The sequence below is a fragment of the Helobdella robusta genome, assembly GCF_000326865.2.
Source record: "Helobdella robusta unplaced genomic scaffold HELROscaffold_53, whole genome shotgun sequence".
NCBI lineage: Eukaryota > Metazoa > Annelida > Clitellata > Rhynchobdellida > Glossiphoniidae > Helobdella > Helobdella robusta.
In genome coordinates, this window is record NW_008705278.1 from 100,669 (window position 1) to 120,109 (window position 19,441).

Consider the following 19,441-nt stretch of genomic DNA (forward strand, 5'->3'; position numbering starts at 1 on the left):
TTATTTATTCAAATTTGAAGCTATATTACAAAATTTTAATTTTGCTTGTTACTACTAGTTACAAATAAACTTGAAATTTATTTTTAGATACTGGTCTTTTTAGAATTTAAAAAAATTTTTGGGGAAGTTGTGTTCAAGTATATGATCATATCAGTCGACCCACATATCCTACTCAATGCTTTTTCTCAGTATCTAACTTCTACCTTTTCTTATTCCCAAACTTGTAACACTAACATTCGGGTGCAAAATAAAATGACACAAATGAAGAAAGACGGCTTGCGTCACATTAATTAATCAATGATTAATCATTAATTAATGATTGATCACTGAAGCCAACTATCAATCAATCGATTTAAAGATCGATTGATCAACCAACCAATCAGTTGAAGTTAATCAATCAATTTAATGAATCTGATCAGTCAATCAGAAAGTGCAGATCGCCTGACTCGCCACGCGAATTCATTCATCACCGACAAACGAAAGCACGTGACGATAAGACACAGACCACAAATCGCCTGTTTTCTGGACCCCTGCGATTTCATCATTTTCAACTGATCCCAGCGTCCATTTTTCAACAAAAATAACGAAAAAAATCTAAAAAATGCCGTGAGAACCATGGCAGCACCACACACCACACAGCCAAGCAGGAACAAGGTAGTGTAAATGAAGACTGAGATGGAAGAGCGATGTGGAAGAAATTATTTGAAATTGAAAAATGTTATGTTAATATATAAAAAAAGTTTTATATGTTTTGTACATATATATAATATATATATATATAGATAAATATATTTTGTATAAATAATTTACTAGATTTGAAAAATTAAAAAAAAATTTAGTTTTTAAAAAACTTGAAAAAATGTTCGGCCAGATTACTGTAGTTAGGTTTTATGTCAAAATTAACAAATATAATTTACTTTCATGTAAATTAATAAAAAAAAATTAAATTTCATAAAATGTAATTTAACCAAAAAAATGTATTTGAAAGAAGAAACACGTACATCCTTCATTCCGGACATATCAATCCATCCACACGCAGCTTACTTTAAGAAGAGGTGAGAGCCGGTTTTGTATAACAGAAAATCATTCCTCTCACTGAGATATTTTACACAAAAGCTCATCAAAAATATAATTTTGTGCCTAATTTTAGGTAAAATGTCGCGGACGCTCCAGGAGATTATTCGTAACAATCCATTTTCTTCTCCATTTTCTTCTCAGCGCAACGACGATGGTTTGAAAGTCAACCAATTCCGATCGCTGGCCGCCCTTTCGGCAGACACCAGCGGCGGTTAGTCGAATCTTTTTCGAGATGGTTTAAAAATTTTCCATTTAAATTTTTTCTGATGAGTTTTGTTAATTAGGTTGATGAACGTTTTAAGGGTTAGGTCAGTGTTTTTCTCAGAGTTCAAGGTCATTCGCTTTGTGAACTTGTATTGGTGCTGGGTTTTCGTGTTTGTCATTTGGCGAATTGTTTTTGTTTAATTTAAATAAAATAATTTAATTTTGGAACTAATGAAGTCTGTTAGTGTTTAGAGTTTTTTAGACAACATGATCATGTGAGCCAATTTTATAATTGTAGACTTGAATCTTTCTCTTTGCACTACTTTGCTCACTGCTTGTGATTGTCATTGACTACCGATTTCTACACCCTTTCTTGATCCCATTCTATTTTTTGATCTTGTGCATCTCTCCTTCATTCCATTCATCCACTAAACAGCCCCAGCAGAAGAATATTCTTGTGAGTATGCCTCGAACAAATTTTTTGCGCTCTGTGGTCTTGGTGGTATCGTCAGTTGTGGTGTCACCCACACCATGATCGTGCCATTGGATCTGGTCAAGTGCAGGATTCAGGTGGAGAAAGAAAATTTTTTTCATCTTTTATACTTTTAAATTTTCAACAAAAATATGTAAAAAAAACTAGTCATTGATGTTAAAAAGAGGACAGTTAATATAAATAAGCAATAAATGTTTGATCATTTGTAATTTTTTTAATCAGCAGATGTGATTCTAAATTTTTTAAATATCTGCTCGGATTATTTTTTCAATTTTCAACAAAATTTTGCAAATTTTTACTTTTATCCAGGTGGACCGAGCAAAATATGGCAACATCATCAATGGGTTCAAGGTGACTTTGAGGGAATCAGGAGTTAGGGAATTAGGGAAAGGATGGGCTCCAACTTTCTTCGGTTACTCCATGCAGGGTTGTTTCAAGTTTGGCTTGTATGAGGTCTTCAAGCATATCTATGCTGATCTCGTTGGAGAGGTTGGTTGTTTGGTTGGGATTGATGAGTTGATCGGTTGATGGATTTGTATTTGCTCTTTGATTAGGATTAAATTTTTCATTTGATTAAAAACAACACAATCATCACCACATTGTCATCACAATCATCTTTATAATCATCATTATCTTCTTTATTAGGAAAATGCATTCTTATGGAGGACCACCCTCTACCTAGCAGCATCTGCATCGGCTGAATTTTTTGCCGACATCGCTCTCTGCCCCATGGAGGCAGTCAAGGTCACTGCTGATGACGGTTATGATTGAGACGCTGGTCAACATACACACCACACACCTGTACTGTACACACATCTTTACACACACTTCCACAGAAGTACAATTACATCTACTACTCGATGTATACACTGACAAATGCATGCTCAATCTACCTACAAAATCACATGCTACCACCATAACATGCCTTTTAGCATACACGAATACACACACATACTTACATTCCCACACCCACACAGGTAAGAATTCAAACTCAGCCCGGGTTTGCGGTGACCCTAAGAGAGGGACTGCCAAAGTTCATTAAAGAGGAAGGTGTTACGGGGTTAGTAATTTTGCAATTGCTTCATATTCCACATTTTATTTTGCTATATCAATTGAAAAACTACATTAAGTGAATGAATAAAGGAAGGGAGGAATGGTTGAATGGTTTTACCGGTTACTATAATGATTACTCATTATTGGTTTCCAAATACTGATTAGTATTTCTTCACAAAGGTTAAAATTTTTACAGTTACTAATTAGTAATTTATTTTTCCTCCATCTCCACAAGGTTGTACAAGGGTTTGATACCACTGTGGGGTAGGCAGATCCCGTACACGATGATGAAGTTTGCCTGCTTCGAGAGGACGGTTGAGGCTTTGTACAAGTTCGTCGTTCCCAAGCCGAGGTCCGACTGCACGAAGGCTGAACAGCTAATGGTGACTTTCGTGGCTGGTTACATTGGTGAGTTTGTGTTCTTGTGTGCTCGTCGGTTTCTCTGTGTGTTTGTATGTTTGTGTTTGTCTGTGTGTGTGTGGTGGTCTGGAATTAATTTTCTATATGATTATTTCTTTCCTTTACCATAATCATTTTTATTATCTGCCATTTTATCATTATCATTTTCACACTCATTCCCTCATACTTACTACTAAAAATAGCTGGTGTGTTTTGTGCCATTGTGAGTCACCCAGCCGACACCATCGTCTCCATCCTCAACAAACAAAAGGGAAGCACTTTCATCGGAGTCGCTAAGAATCTCGGTTTCAGAGGTTTGCATTTGTATGTGTGTGTGTGTTTGTATGTGTGTACTTGTATATTTGTGTGTATCTGTGTTTTTGTGTTTGTATGTGTTGTCTTTGTTTAAAATTTAGAGGTATGTTTGTGCATTTTTCACACAAGGTTTTGTATCAATTTGTGTATGTGTATCCTTGCATATGTGCATACACACATACCTATATTCACACACGTACACACACAAACATATACATTCATGAGCAGACATATATACTGAAACATAAAATGCATTTGTAAACATATGTTATCCACATAAATACACATCTACAGATGCTTACTCACACGCACGCACACACACACACACGCATACATTCACACACTCATACACACAGCAATGTGGAATGGTCTGTTCCCTCGTATCATCATGATCGGTACATTAACTGCAGCCCAATGGTTTATCTACGATTCAGTTAAGGTGAGCTGGTTGGTTGGTTGATTGATTGATTGATTGGCTGGTTGGATGGGTGATCATAAATTAATAATTAACTCCTCCCCCTAGTTAATATTCATGTATGATAGACAAAATCAATATTCGTAAGTGGATAATTAGTGGATAATTAATTAACTAATTTGACGCAAGCCAAATTATCAATTGATTAATCATTGACTTTTATTTAACACAGATAAATTAATAACTATTAAAGTCTTCATACCTAATTCATGAAGGTCTACTTCAAGTTGCCACGCCCACCACCTCCTGAGATGCCTGAATCTCTTAAGAAGAAGTTGGAGGCTGCAGCCAATAATTGAATGAATAATTAGATGAATGAATTTGATTGGTTATGAAATGACTAGGGATTTTTTGATTAATTGATTTGGAGATTCTTGATTTTGATTGGTCGATTTGGTGACAAGTTTTTTTCATAAGTTGGTCGGTTCATAATAATTGATTTTAGTTAAATGATTGATTGATTGACGAAGGAATTTTTGATTGGTTGGTTGATCCACTATGATTGATTTTGATCAGCTGATTGATAATGAATTGATTGATTGATCATTAAATCATTAAAACACTTTTGCCGACGTGGAAGTTAATTGATTGATTAATTGATTAAATGATTAATTGATTGATTGATTAATTGATTTATTGATTGATTAAGATGAGAATTGTAATGTGGTAGATTGATCAATTTAATTTGTTCAACTGACGAAAGTTTTTGGTCAGTTTGTTGAACGTTTGATTGATTAATTGGTCAGTTTAATCTCATTGATTGATGGATTGATCGGTCAGTTGTTTAGATGTCTCCTCATTATTATTATTATTATTTATATTTCGTCGTTTTGATAGCTGCTGTCATGATCATAGCAACATAAAATTAATTGTGATGATGACGATGATGAAATCGATTATTATTCTAAATTATAATTCTCGATAATATTATTATAGTTATAATTTTTACCGTCTATTGTAAGGTACGTTTTTTTAATTATTATTCAGTATTTTATTTTATATTTGTTGAAAGATTATTTTTCTTACGCTTTTCACAGATAATGTTTGTAGGGAGAATTCGTTGAATACTTTTATTATTTACTGCTACTACTACAATTTTACTACGACTACTACTGCTTAATATTGTCAGTAATTTTACTAACAACGGGAATTACACTATCAATAAATGGTTTTGATCGATTGGTTGATCAATTGTTTGATTGATCAATCGATTGATAATGTCCTTGTTATGATGGTATTAGCGATTGATGTAGTGACTATCAGTATAGAAGGTAGTAGTACTAGCACTATATTATAATTATTTTCGTAGGAGATTTTTATAACCAACCATAATAAATGTTACTTATTTAATCATATTTCCTTTGTTATATCTCATTTTATTCACTATAAGTTCATTCATTTTGTTAGTGTTTTTTTTTAGTTTACCGTGTTAAGGATTGTTTATGGATAAATGTCTGGAGCGTCATTTGAAGAAATAGATTTTCTCTCTTGGGACTATTGTTTTTCATTTAAAAATAACTTCGCGAGTTATATATGGGATGGGAATTTTAAGGAATGTTGTGTTAAATCATAATTCGGATGGTAATGGGATGACAAAAAAAACTGGGAGGGAGTGGTGAACAGATTTCAATTTCCTCTCATCTCTAGTCCGAATTGGTTGGTCACATGTTAACGCGTGTTAACAAAAACCTGATAAGTTCTTCGTTCCTCCATTAATGTCATTCAGAGATCTGTTTATTACACTTTCAACTTTTGAGAAAGCTCTTTCACGAGACGTGTGTGCAAGAACAATTTTTACCGAAAGTTTTAATTTTTGAACATTCCCGATTGAACAAAGATATAAATAAAAAAATGCATCTAATGACCATTTACTGCACAGATTTCCACTATTAAACTACATTCAAATGTTATTCTTTCCCGATGATGTTGATTCTACGTTGTCAGCTTGATTCCAAATTTGGGACAGTCGAGTAGATAACCATTATCTGGGCCGTTGCCGTTTTCTTTCAAGGTAAGGTTTGTAAACTGGGCAGCGAATTGCATTAGTTGATTAAACAATTCCCATCAACTTTTCTTTCATACGATGTAAATTATTTTAATTTCAGAAAAACATTTGGGCTCAGGTGTGGAAAGCGGGCAAATTAAATCCGTTGTGACTTTAATAAAAAATTTACTCATCTTTGATATGTTCGATCAAATGTTCGATTCACAAATGCTTTTTACAATTAGTGGGTAGTAAAACTTTTTTATCTTTGGACTTTAGAAACGAGGCAGTTGGACTGGTTATATAAACAGACATGAGCTTCACGGTTTTGTGTTGCAAGTTTAATCAGGAGTTTCATCTACATTTTTATAACAAATTTGAAAAATTCTTGTAAATAAAATTTATGGAAAAATGGCTCAGAATGTCGGAAGAAAAAATAAGAAATTGAAGCCTGTTGAAGACGAAGGTGTAAAGGAAACATATTTGCAACTTTTGGAAATTAAAAACCGCTGCGAGCAACAGAGGCGAGACTTCATCCAACCGGAAAATCGGTGTAAACGTAAAAAAGCTCGACGCTCGAAAAAAAAGTCATATGAGGCTCGTTTGCATCAACTTCTTGAAGATGAGTATCAAAAATCTATGAAAAAAGTGGAGAAGTGGCTGGAGTCATGCGAACACCACCAACTCAATGGACAACAAGGCAATCAACTCTCCGACGACGATGGTTACGACGATTACGTCAGGGAGACACAAACGCCGCTGCTTGAACTTCAGGAAGATCATCAAGATGATTATAGTTTCGACAACAACAGTGATGATGGCGATGTGATGAAGACGATGATGAATATGACGAGGAACTTAGAGATAAATGTATTTGAATGATAAAGATGAATGACAGTGATTAACAAAAATGATCTTGGAACGATTGTAAATATTTAGTTATTTATTCATCATTATGAAATATTTAATTTATCATTATAAAATATAAAATCATTATGAAATGTCAAATAATATTATCGTTGTATTTTTTTTTAAATTTCATGAGTGTGATTCTTTTGAAAAAAAAGTGAAAGTATAGAAATTCAATCGCACGAGTAAACGTTCTTGAATGAATGTCATGAGAATAGTTTATTTAATTAACCTTAATTTTCCACTTTTAACTCTGATTCAATGTTTAGAAGCCGTCAAAGTTGTTAAAAAAACGAAATTATGAATTCACATAGCTAAAGAAATTTTTTCCAAACCCACATATATTTTTACAATAACACGACTTTGTCGCAACTAGCAGGATGATAACAGCATTACACATCATGCCATAAAATTTCAGTTCATGGGCTGTAAATTTTTAAATTTTTTGTATTTATAAGAAGTGATATTATAATTTATTGGTTGTAAAACCTTGTTAACTTTGAAACAGAACTCTCTAGGCAGATTGTGAAAAAATAAGACAAGAAACACTATTCCGAAGATCAAAACTCGTAACTCTAAAACTCTTCAGCAAAAGTTGGATAAGGAGAGAGTATGAGGAAGGAAGACATAAATAAAAGAACAATAATCAGAAATTGCTTCTGTTGTGCCTTCACACATAAACCGGAATGGAAAGCGGGCTTTGTGACTTTAATAAAAAATTTACACGTCTTTGGTATGTTCGATGAAATGTTCGATTCACAAATGCTTTTTACAATTCGTGGGTTGTAAAACTTTTTTATCTTTGGACTTTGGAAGCGAAGCAGTTGGACTGGTTATATAAACAGCCCTGAGCTTCACGGGTTTGTATTGCAAGTTTCTAATCGGGAGTTTCATCTACATTTTTATAACAAATTTGAAAAACTCTTATAAATAAAATTTATTGAAAAATGGCAAAGAATGACGTAGGAAAAAATGAGGAATTGAAGCCAGTTGAAGACGAAGCTGTAAAGAAAACATATTTGCAACTTTTGGAAGTTAAAATTCGCTGCGAGAAACAGAAGCGAGACTTAATCCAACCGGAAAATCAGCGTATACGTAAAAGAGGTCAACGCTGGAAAAAAAAGTCATATGAGGCTCGTTTGCATCAACTTCTTGAAGATGAGTACCAAAAAACTATGAAAAAGGTGGAGAATTGGCTGGAGTTATGCGAACACCACCAACTCAATGGACAACATGGCAATCAACTCTCCGACGACGATGGTTACGACGATTACGTCAGGGAGACACAAACGCCGCTGCTTGAACTTCAGGAAGATCATCAAGATGATTATAGTTTCGACAACAACAGTGATGATGATTCTAATCGCGATGCGATGAAGACGATGATAAATATGACGAGGAATTTAGAGATAAATGTATTTGAATAATAAAGATGAATGTCAGTGATTACCAAGATTAACAAAAATGATCTTGTAAATTGTAAATATTTAGTTATTTATTCATCATTATGAAATACCTACTTTATCAATATAAAATCATTATGAAATGTTAAAAAATATCATCGTTTTATTTTTTTTTGAAATTTCATGGGTGCGATTTTTTGAAAAAAAAGTGAAAGTATAAAAATTCAATCGAACGTGTAAAAATTCTCAAATGAAAGAGATACCTATTAAATAAATACTGGATCAAGAACTTACTCAAATATTTAAGTAATTAATCACTGTGAAATTGACAGCACCGAGTAAAATTAAATTACACAAAAAATTATTTAATTTATAAATTGATAAATATGATTAGATGTAAAATTTCATAAATCAAGCAAATTAATTACCATTTAAATCAGTTAAATTAATTAATTGTAAACAACAGGAGATCGGCCTAACGTCAACTCCCGCCAAAAAAGTAGCATTTATATAGCGCTCTTTACGAGACGTTCAGTAACGTATCTCAAGCGTCGACCATTAAAGTATGGCTGATCGGTTTTAGTTTCAGGTGTTTTTTGAATTAAAAAAAAAATTAATTTGATTTTCTAATAAGAAAAAAATCAAAATTTAAAAATTTGTATTGTATAATTTAAATAAAATTAAAAATTAAAATAAGTTAATCAAATAAAATACACTAGCGAGTAAATAGCAATTTGTTAAAAGTCAAAATTCTACTCGGTGATTACTGTTAGTGCGGGCTAAAGCAAACAGTGATTTGTAGGAATTGTCTTAAAAATTATATTCTTTATTTAAAAAAACTTATCTTAATAATAAAAATTACTCTAATATCAGCAATAATAAGCCAATAAAGAACTGAAAAGTAGAGTGACAATTAATTAAAATTAAATAGATTTTAAAGAAAGTTGAAGAAGTTTACTTAAACAAAAAGAAATGATTGATGAAGCAACTTTTGTGTCAAATTAGTTTAAATTCTTAGTGTACAAATTAGAATCCCAAATGAATTTTAGTTTAATAATTATATACACTGTAAAAATAAATAATGCTGTCTAATCAAGTTTTTGAGTTGCTTGGGTAGCCATTTAAATACTTTTAAAATGATTTAAATGTTTGAAATATTCAAATATTATTAAATTAATTAATTAATTTAATTATAAACAACAGGAACTTGACTTAAAGCCAACTCCCACCAAAAATGTCACGTTTAAACAAGTTTACGTTTGAAGCGCTCTCTTAGCGTCGTAATCACTCGCAGTGTGTGGATTATTGAAGTACTGCTAATCGATTCTGGTTTTAGGTGTTTTTTTTAATAAAATTGATTTTTGCAGTGAAAAATTAAAAATCTATTTAATTTTTATAGCATTAATTAAATATAATTAATATTGAAATTTTAAATAAATAAAAAAAAAGCAAAAAAAATTACACTAGCGAGTGAATAATAATTTGTTAAAGATCAAAATTCTACACGCTGATTTCAGTTGGTGTTGACTGGAGCAAATGGTGATTGGTTGGAATTGCCGTTAAAATGATAATCTTTATAATTTAAAAACGTATCTTAATAATATAAAATGTTCCAATAATAAAACTAAACTAAACTGATGTAATAAATATACAATCATATTTTTAGCGTTCATAAATTAGTGGCTAAAACAGAATTTTGTGGTGGGGTTGGTGTTAAAATTTTAAAGCTGATGAATTTTTTACGATAATTCCTGTAATTCTCGTTTATTCCAATATTAAAAATAATAAATTATAAAATTAAATTTATCAAATATTTAAGCTATTAACCTTTTTTTTTACTAAATTTCGATTTCCCTGTATTTTATACCTAATCTTTAATAATTTTTCTTTTTCTGGATCTGTCACTGGTTATTACGAATTTACTAAATAAATGTAAATAATTATAAATAGAATGAATATTCTCTCTGGTATTATATTTATTTATGTGCGTGTAAATGATTTTTTAACCTTAACTTATCTTTTTATTCAATAAAACGAAATATTTGCTTCAGAGTTTATTGAAAGATTTGGTTAGTAAAGTATTAAAACGTTACAAACTTTACTCATCAATCAATTAATTAGTTAATTAATTGAAATATCTTTCAGGAATATGTACATAATATCTATAAGATCGGCAGTATGATTTAGACAGAATAAAACAATTGGAATAAAATCAAACGTAAAGTATTATATACATGTACAAATAAATATGCAGTAAAAGTAATATAATTATATATATATATATATGGGTATTTATTGGTTATAATAATTATTATGAAAAATAATTATCTTATTATATTGGAATGGTTATGATGCAGAGAGAACATTTTGACGCAGAATAAATTCGTCGGATTCCACTCCGTGACGACGAGCATGCCACCTGGCGAATAACAAATTCCTTCCGGAGACTTCACGTTATCCTCTTCCTCTGTTAGGAGGTACCTGACATGCGTGTTGGGATTTTGGTTAGAGAATTTAAATTTGGCTGGTTGATTGGTTGATTAATTGATTGGTTGATTGATTCAATGATTGGTTGGTTGGTTGATTGATTGGTTGGTTGGCTGAATAATTAGTTGATTGATTCAATAATTGGTTGGTTAATTGGTTGCTTGTAGTTTGGCTGGTCGTTTAGTTGGCTGGTTGGTTGGGACTTCCAAAACTGACGTGTGAACGATGATTTTGGTTAGAGAATTTGAATTAAGAAGAGATTTCAGTAGCTGGTTGGTTAATTGAATGATTGGTTGGTTGGTTGGCTGGTTGGTTGGTTGGACGGTTGGACGGTAGGTTTATTATTTTAGTTAATTGATTGGTTTTATAATTAGTTGGCTGATTGGTTGATTGGTTAGTATGTTGCTATGTTGGTTGCATGGATGTTTTGTTGGCTGCATGGTCGTTTAGTTGGCTGAGTTGGTTGTGACCTGGGAAATTGAATTTGGAAACATTAACGATGTAAAATATTCAGGATCTTAGTGAAGAAAGATCGCCTATCGTGACAAGTTTTTTTTAAACTGGTCCATCTCTTTATCTCGCCTTCTTTCTCTCAATTTCAATCAGTTTCTCTCTTTCTCTCTCCTTCCCTCTTTCTCTCTCCCACTCTCTCTCTCTCTCTCTCTCTTTCTCCGTCTTTTTTCCTCTCACCACCTCTTTCTTTCTTTTCTTCTTATTCTTTTGTTTTTTGAGTTTAGATAATATGTGTGTATGTATGTGTGTATGTATGTATGCATGTGTGTGTGTGTGTGTATGTAAGCATGTGCATGTGTGTGTATGTATGTGTTTATGCATACATGTATGTTTTTAAGTGTGTAATTATGAATGTATATGTGTGTGTGTGTTTATGCATGTATGTATGTGTAGATATGTATGTTTTTATTTGTGTGTGCGCGTACGTGTGTGTGTATGCATGTGTGTGTGTATGCATGTGTGTGTGTGTGTATGTATGTGTGTGTGTGTGTATGTGTGTGTGGTGAATGTTAACTGCAGACTAAGGAAAGAACGAATGAATTTATAATTAAGTAAACTAATTATTATGTAAAAGTATTAATTATCGATGGAACGAATGTGTATAAATGAATGAGCGATTGATTGAAGGAATGAATGAATGAGTGAATGAAGGAATGTATGGATGAATGAACGAATAAAGGAATGAATTAATGAAAAAAAAAATTGTAAACGAAGATGAGTGATCAATCATTCAAGAAACGAGAGTATGAATGAATAAATAAATAAATGAATGAATGAATGAATAAATGAATGAATGAATGAATGAATGAATGAATGAATGAATGAATGAATGAACGAACGAACGAATGAATGAATGAATGAATGAATGAATGCTTAAAACTACCCCGTAACACGTACCATAGTTAATAATTGATTGATTTATGGATTAAAGCCTGGTTTTATAACAACAACAACGACGACGACAAAAACAACAACAAAAACAACAAAATCAACAGCAGCAACAACAACAGTATTAACAACAATGCTAATCACATCACCACCACCATCACCAACAATAGACCATATGTTCTTAATCATCGTTTTCATCATCACCATCGTCCAGAACAACAATAACACCAACAAACAACATTATCATCGTCATCAACAATCATCATCATCTTCGTCATTATCATCTTATTGTCATCATAATCATCATCGTCATCAGCAACAACAACTACATCATCGTCATCGTCACCACCATTATCATCGTCATCCTCATCGTCGTCACCAACATCATTGCCACCACCATCACCATCGTCATCATCATAATCGTCATCATCATCATTGTCTTCATCGTCATCATCAAAAACAAACAACATCAACAAAAAATTTACAAATTTTACGTAATAAAAGAATAATTGTCACCAACAACATCATCAGTAACTTCAAAGCAAACAATTAACAACAATATCAATAGCACAACGAAGTTATTCGCACCAGTCCAAACAACAACAATAATAATAACTGCTTTAATAGTAATTAGTATTATAATATCAGAAGTAATAATAAAAAGAACAATTTGAAATATTATTATTATTATTATTATGCAAAATAATAACAAAAATTATGGTAAAGTGTCGACCAATCAAATCCCTCCATCCATAAACAACGCAGCCAATGAGATTTTGCGTAGTAAATACACAGATTTCATACAATAGCTCGTATTGTGATGGTGCATTTGAATAAACAGGCTAAAAGCAGTTTCAATTGCAATAATAGTAAGGTAATTAATAACAATAATAATAAAATTAAATAATAATAATAATAATATAAGCACAAGTGAATGAATGAATGAATGAATGAATGAATGAGTGAGTCACTAAAGCGAATGAATTATTGAATGAATAAATTATTGATTGATTGGTAGATAGATTGATGAAATGAGTTGAGTGAGTAACTGAATGAATGAATGAAGAAATGAGTGCAAGACAAAAACGAATGAACGAATGAGTGAATGAATAAATGGAACAATAAACGAGAAGATTAATGATTAGTAGAAACATGGATGTACAAATGAAGTTATAATTAAATTGATGAACGAATGAGTGAACGAACGTGTGAAAGACAGAAAGAAAAAAATGAATGACGGAATGAATTAAAGGACCATTAGAGGAAGTGGCAAATGCGAAAATGTATTTATATAAATATCAATAAACAAAAAAATAGTATATATATATAACATATAATGCTGTGATGGTTATTTGTTTTATAAACTTCGAGGCACACACACGCGCGCGCGCGCACACACACACGGGCACACACAAACAAACACACACATACACATATACATAAAAAATATATACATTTATATATTTACACATACACGAAGACATACACACATAAGTACCTCTCCACACATTAATTACAGCATAAGACATCGCACAACGTAATGCGGTACAATAAACAACTCAACGAATATGATTGATTGAATGAATGAAAAGTGAATGAATGAATGAATAAATGAATTAAAGAATGAATGAGCTAATGAATGGAAGAATGAATAAATAAATGAATGAATGAATCAAAGGATGAATGAATGCATTGCAATACCTTATAAAATTACCAGTCGGTCCGAACATACAAACTCTACTGTAATCGTCAGCAACGTATATGTTGCTGTAGTTGTCTACACATATGCCTGGATGAATGAAGAATGAGTGAATGTATAAGTGGACGAATGAATGAATGAATGAGCGAATGAGTGAATGAATGGATGAAAAATTAATGACAAAGTGTATGGGTATGGGTTGACGACGAACGAATGAATAGCTTGGATGAATAAGTGGTTGGTTGAATGCATGTATAATAGATAGATGGATTAGAGGTTTTATAGATAAGCTAGTTAAACAAATCTACCGTCATCTACAAAATAACCATCGCAATTATTAAGCCACTTTCGTATTCCTTTCAAACTAAATTGTCAACCATTTTCATAGCCATCATCACCTCACCATCAAGCACCCCATTCTTACCCACCTCTAGGTCCTTTCAGTTTTCTGTTTTTTGACTTCCGATCGGTCGCCAAGTCAACGGTGGCCGAGAAACGTCTAGAAGCGTCGCTGGCAAAAAAGTCGAATTTGCCGTTTACGTTGAAAACCTGGACAGTTGGTTAGAATGGTGTCGTTCGAGTTAATGAAGGCCAGCTAGTAGGCAAACAACAAAATAATGTTGATGGCAGAAAGAAGGACAAACATTTTCAACCAACCTTAACACAGTTGTTCCCACAGTCACTGACGTAAATTTTATCCCTTGAGTCTACGGCGACATGGTAAGGGTTTCTAAACTGTTCTGGGTGGCTTCCAGTTGAGCCAAACGTTCGAATTTTTTTGCCTTTACAAAATTATTTTGAAATCCGTTTTTTGTTTATGCAAGAAACATTATTAAAATATTGAATAAATAAAAGAATTGAATAATTTAAAAAAGTTAAATAATTTCACCTTCTGCGCTAAAAACAGCAACAGAGTCGTTGAAGGCATCACTAACAATAATATGACCTTTACTGTTAACGGCCACCCCGTACGGCCAGCCAAACTGACCCTTTCCAATTTCGGCCACGACAGACCCCGTGGCTAGGGAAACTATTTTCACCCTTTTTTCTTTACAATCCGTCACAACAACGCTCTGTTGGTCGCGTGTCACTGCAACTCCTAAGGGTTGAATCTGGCCCTGTAAGAGGGAGTTTATTGGCTTGCCCTCATCCACGTTGAATATTTGCAGGCGGTTATTTTTTCTGTTTGCGTTGTCATATTCGCAGATGACCACCATTCGATCTTTCTCTAAAAATGCTGCATCGCAAGGAATAGAGGACGAGTCGATATCGTTCTTATTTTTTTCGTACTTCCACATTAGAATCGGTTTGGCTGATAGAATCGTCATTTCGTTAACTGACTCATTGAGCTGTTGGTATCGAGTTACTCGGGCTAAATTTTCGTCCATTCCTTCAAATTGGCCTACTGAAACGTTGATTGACATGCTCTTGATGCTGGCACTGGAGTTGAAACCTTTGCGCAAACATTCCATCGACTGACTGTTCGACGACCTAATTCGTTCGTGGTGTTGTAATATTTGACGTTCCATTTCGTTTTCTAAAACTAAAAGTTCTTTGTCTAAAATTACTCGAACTCTGGAAGCCAGGTTTTCGTAAATTATATAAGGAGTTTTATTGTTAATCGAGTCTAAAGCTTTTGATGATAAATTAAATAATTTTTCATAATTTGCTATAACGTTTTCAGACGAAATTAAAAAACTACGTATTTCTGGTTTAACGTATTCAATGGCGGGTGTAGCTAAATTGCCACTTAGGGTGCTTATTGCAGACGTTTTTCTATGAAAATCGTCACTTGTCTGAACGGAGATGATTTTATTTTCGGGTTCTTTACTTTTCTTTCCATCTTTCATGGAAAAATGATTTCCTAATTTTTTGCGAAAATTTTGAAACGTTGACTGAACTTGAATACTAGAAGTTGATGACCATGTTTGGTCGTTGCTCTCACTCGAACCAGTGTTCTTGCTATCGTTGTTTCCTTCCGAAAGAATGTTCACCAAGTTGGTGTTTATTACACTTTCACTGTTTAACGAACTTTGAGTTTTTGAGTGACCAAACTGAAATTTTGCCAAATCTTTTTTTGAGGAAAATTTTTTGATCGTACTCAGCTTGAATCTTCCTATTTTTTCAACTGAATCCGGAGCTTTTGTGGATGAGAAACCTATTGGAGTTAAGACTGCTTCTATGCCAGCAGACTTATGCCTGACTTTTTTAATGACTTCAGGAGGAGTTTCTTGGATGTTTTCGATGGTTGAGTTGGATGAGGAGGAAGAAGGAGGGAAAGCAGAAGATGAATAATTGAGATCTTGATAGTAGTGATGTATTGTTAAATCGTCTTTTATTTTTATCGGTTCCGCTGCTGAACATGGCGAGGCTCTATTTGTTTCTCTATTAAAAATATTTTTTGGTGTTCCAAAATTATGTTTGCTTTTGTTATTACTATTATTATTATTGTTACTATTGTTGTTGCGATGACCGTTATTGCTATTATTATTGTTGTTGTTAATATACGTTCTATAACTAGGATCAGCCGTAAATAGCTTACACTTGACCTTCAAGGCGTCTAGCCTCTTGCTTAACATATTCAGCACTATTTTCAAATCATCTCGAACTCGACTAAAAGCCTCTCGAATTTTAACAATTTCGTGCTGTTGTTGAAATTGTTGTTGGGCGATGTTGTTGTTGCTGCTGTCAGGTGAACTGCAACTGGGGCTGCTGGGATGATTTTGAAAATCTTTTGAAGATGATCGGGCAACAGAAAATGACTTTTTAAATGCGCTTTTGCTGTTCTGTCGTTGCTGTTGTTGTGAACTCTCTGGAAAGCTGCTTCTACTTTCTTGGATGTCGTTATTGACGTTATGGCGCATTACGCAAATTGCGCAAAGTGGAATTTTACAAAAAAGGCAAAAATAAGTGCACTGAATTTTATGGTGTTTCTGGCAGATAACATAACCTGAACTTCCTTTTCCAGTCACATGGATGACCTGATGTTCTTTGAACAAAAGAACTTGGTCGTGTTGTTGTCTGCAACGTCTGCACATGTTGACGCAGCATTTGTTGCAGTAGTACTCGGCGAAGTTGTCAACATTGTCTTCATCATCATCTACGGCGTTTCGAAAGCCACTTCCAACCCCATGAATACCATTTACAGCGTTGCAGCAGTCGCACCTGATTTCGGATTCATCGGAAACCCCAGACATTTTTCTCAAGAAAAAATTTCTAGTTTTTGAATTATGCTTCAAAACTTCTAACGATTCTATGTGTTGCTCATGCAGACAGGTCGGACATTTAACAAAAACAATCATCGGTGATGACGATGTTGATGTTGACGATGTGGACGATGTTGTTGACGACGTTGAATGTATTCTAGCTTTCCCCAACGCTGAGCTACTGATGCCAGTATTTTTTGGACTAATGCTTTTAACAGCGACAGCAGTACAACTTATTGCACTATTACTAGATGTTGTGCTACAGGAACATTTTATATGGCTATCAGTGATATCATTTGTACTGTTACCATTATTACAAATACCACTACCTGCTGTTGCTGCAGCAGTAGTAGTCACGTCAGCTAAATAACCGTCAAATTGACTCGAAGATTCGATTTTATTTGAGGTTCGGTCGGTGTTCGGCCTAGTAGATGTTGAATGTTGATCACTGTCGCTACTTTTCGGACTCGGGTTTTGTCTAGCGACCATTTTGAATAAATCTTCTACGGACAGAGTGACTATAAAGCGCGAAAAATTATCTAAACACGTGACGCAGAACACGTGATAACACTCGAGGGTGCGTTCGTCTACTTGTGGGTTGAGGCAGACGTAACAGAGGCTTTCGTAGCGACGTTGTGAAAAGTCGGGTAGAGAGCTGTGGTTGTTGTTCTGGGTGAATGCTGGTTGTGGGGAGGTCATTGTCGTTGTTGTAAGGGATGTTGATGTAATGATGTCGTTGGTGATGTTGATGTAATGATGTCGTTGGTGATGTTGATGTAATGATGTTGTTGTTTGTAATGATGCTGTTGTTGTTAATGTATTCCGTTTTGCCGTCGGCTACTTTTGAAACCGTCAAGACATTAACTTGTGATGTTGTTGCAATCAGAGCATTTGTTGTGGGTAGAAATTTTCTCAATTGAAGATTTTAATATTGAAATTTCTTAATGGACATCTGCCGACGATATTTTAATGTTTTTTTTCGTTGGGGATGTTGTTATTGTTGATGTTGTTATTGTTGATGTTGTTATTGTTGTTGATGTTGTTGCTGATGATGTTGTTGTTGCTGATGATGTTGGAGATGTTAATGTTATAGTCCCCGTTACGACACAAAAGTGTCAAAAAGTGTCAACTTCAAACAAAACTTGAATCCAATTTCCGTAGCATGACGCGAGGCGTTCGTTTAAACTAACTAAATTTAAAACTTTTAAAAAAGAATTCGCTTTCCGATAGATAACTAAAACAAAACAACGGTCCGATAATTATAAATTCCACATAATTAAGACTATAAAATTAGGGCGTATGAGATTATCCAGATTACAAACCAACAACATTAAATGTGACGAAAAACAAACAGAATGTTTTCCTTAATACGATAAACACTCACATATACATACACGCATACAAAAATACATACATACACAAACATACATGCATACACTACACACATACAAACATTTGTTTTTATATGTATATCAATGTACGCCTAATACTGCCAAGCCTATGAATTACAAATTTTATTACTAATTGCTGATTGCTAACTTATTATTATTAACAAAATTGCTAAGTGTTAATAATAATAATAATATTATTATTATTATTACTAATTAATACACTACTTATGAATACTACAACTATTTACAATAAAATTTTACTCCAATTACTAACGAAAACTTATACATTAACCATTACTATAAATACTATCATATGGTAACTAATAAAATACTGGTCTCCTGTGTAGTATGATTACATAAAAATACAAATAGTATTTTTTCCACTGATATTTCTACCATTTAACAGTATCGATATCTACTCAAAATGAAAAAAAACCGTTTCTTTATTATATACATACATACACACATACATACATTCATACATACACACATTCATACATACATACATACATACATACATACATTCATACATACATACATACACACATAAATACATACATAAATAATATATATATACATATATGTATGTATGTATAAATAAAATGTTATGTGAATCAAATTAATCGTCCATTGATCAGTATCAGCATGTACCATAAAAATAACATTCTCTCTCTCCTTTTTTCTTCCTCTCTCTCTTTCTCTCTCTTTATTAATATATATATATATATATATATATATATATATATATATATATATATATATATATATATATGTTGGTAATAGACCATAATTTTTACAATATTCTATAAATTCTACCGAATGTTTGGCGTTAATATGTTTGTAGCTCGTTTTTTCGATTTTTCTCACTAAAGTTTTTTGGTGAACGTTTAGTTTATTAAAATTCAAAATAAACTTATTTTTCGAATTCATGCTGCAAATAAGGCC

At 33.0% G+C, this 19,441-nt stretch overlaps 4 protein-coding genes across 4 annotated transcripts; 3 read left to right on the plus strand and 1 right to left on the minus strand.

The window, feature by feature from the left end:
- Positions 1–1,077: 1,077 nt before the first annotated feature.
- On the plus strand, positions 1,078–5,508 carry HELRODRAFT_185971 (hypothetical protein). Its single transcript, XM_009028084.1, is given in 12 exon segments — positions 1,078–1,288; positions 1,718–1,851; positions 2,084–2,263; positions 2,420–2,518; positions 2,752–2,834; positions 3,063–3,235; positions 3,430–3,540; positions 3,898–3,980; positions 4,232–4,351; positions 4,377–4,539; positions 4,555–4,604; positions 4,645–5,508. 9 exon segments carry the CDS (start codon positions 1,156–1,158, stop codon positions 4,313–4,315), a joined length of 1,080 nt encoding a protein of 359 aa, XP_009026332.1. The 5' UTR covers positions 1,078–1,155; the 3' UTR covers positions 4,316–4,351; positions 4,377–4,539; positions 4,555–4,604; positions 4,645–5,508.
- Positions 5,509–6,411: 903 nt separating this feature from the next.
- HELRODRAFT_179226 (hypothetical protein) lies at positions 6,412–7,544 on the plus strand (the record flags this gene model as incomplete). The annotated part of the gene is made up of 2 exons (XM_009028085.1): positions 6,412–6,870; positions 7,428–7,544. The coding sequence occupies 2 exons, from the start codon at positions 6,412–6,414 to the stop codon at positions 7,542–7,544; spliced, it is 576 nt and encodes a 191-aa protein (XP_009026333.1).
- A 312-nt stretch (positions 7,545–7,856) lies between these two features.
- On the plus strand, positions 7,857–9,575 carry HELRODRAFT_179227 (hypothetical protein; the record flags this gene model as incomplete). Its single annotated transcript, XM_009028086.1, has 2 exons — positions 7,857–8,324; positions 9,516–9,575. The coding sequence occupies 2 exons, from the start codon at positions 7,857–7,859 to the stop codon at positions 9,573–9,575; spliced, it is 528 nt and encodes a 175-aa protein (XP_009026334.1).
- Positions 9,576–14,547: 4,972 nt separating this feature from the next.
- Positions 14,548–15,116, minus strand: HELRODRAFT_86707 (hypothetical protein; the record flags this gene model as incomplete). Its single annotated transcript, XM_009028068.1, has 2 exons — positions 14,548–14,681; positions 14,789–15,116. 2 exons carry the CDS (start codon positions 15,114–15,116, stop codon positions 14,548–14,550), a joined length of 462 nt encoding a protein of 153 aa, XP_009026316.1.
- Between the last annotated feature and the right edge of the window lie 4,325 nt (positions 15,117–19,441).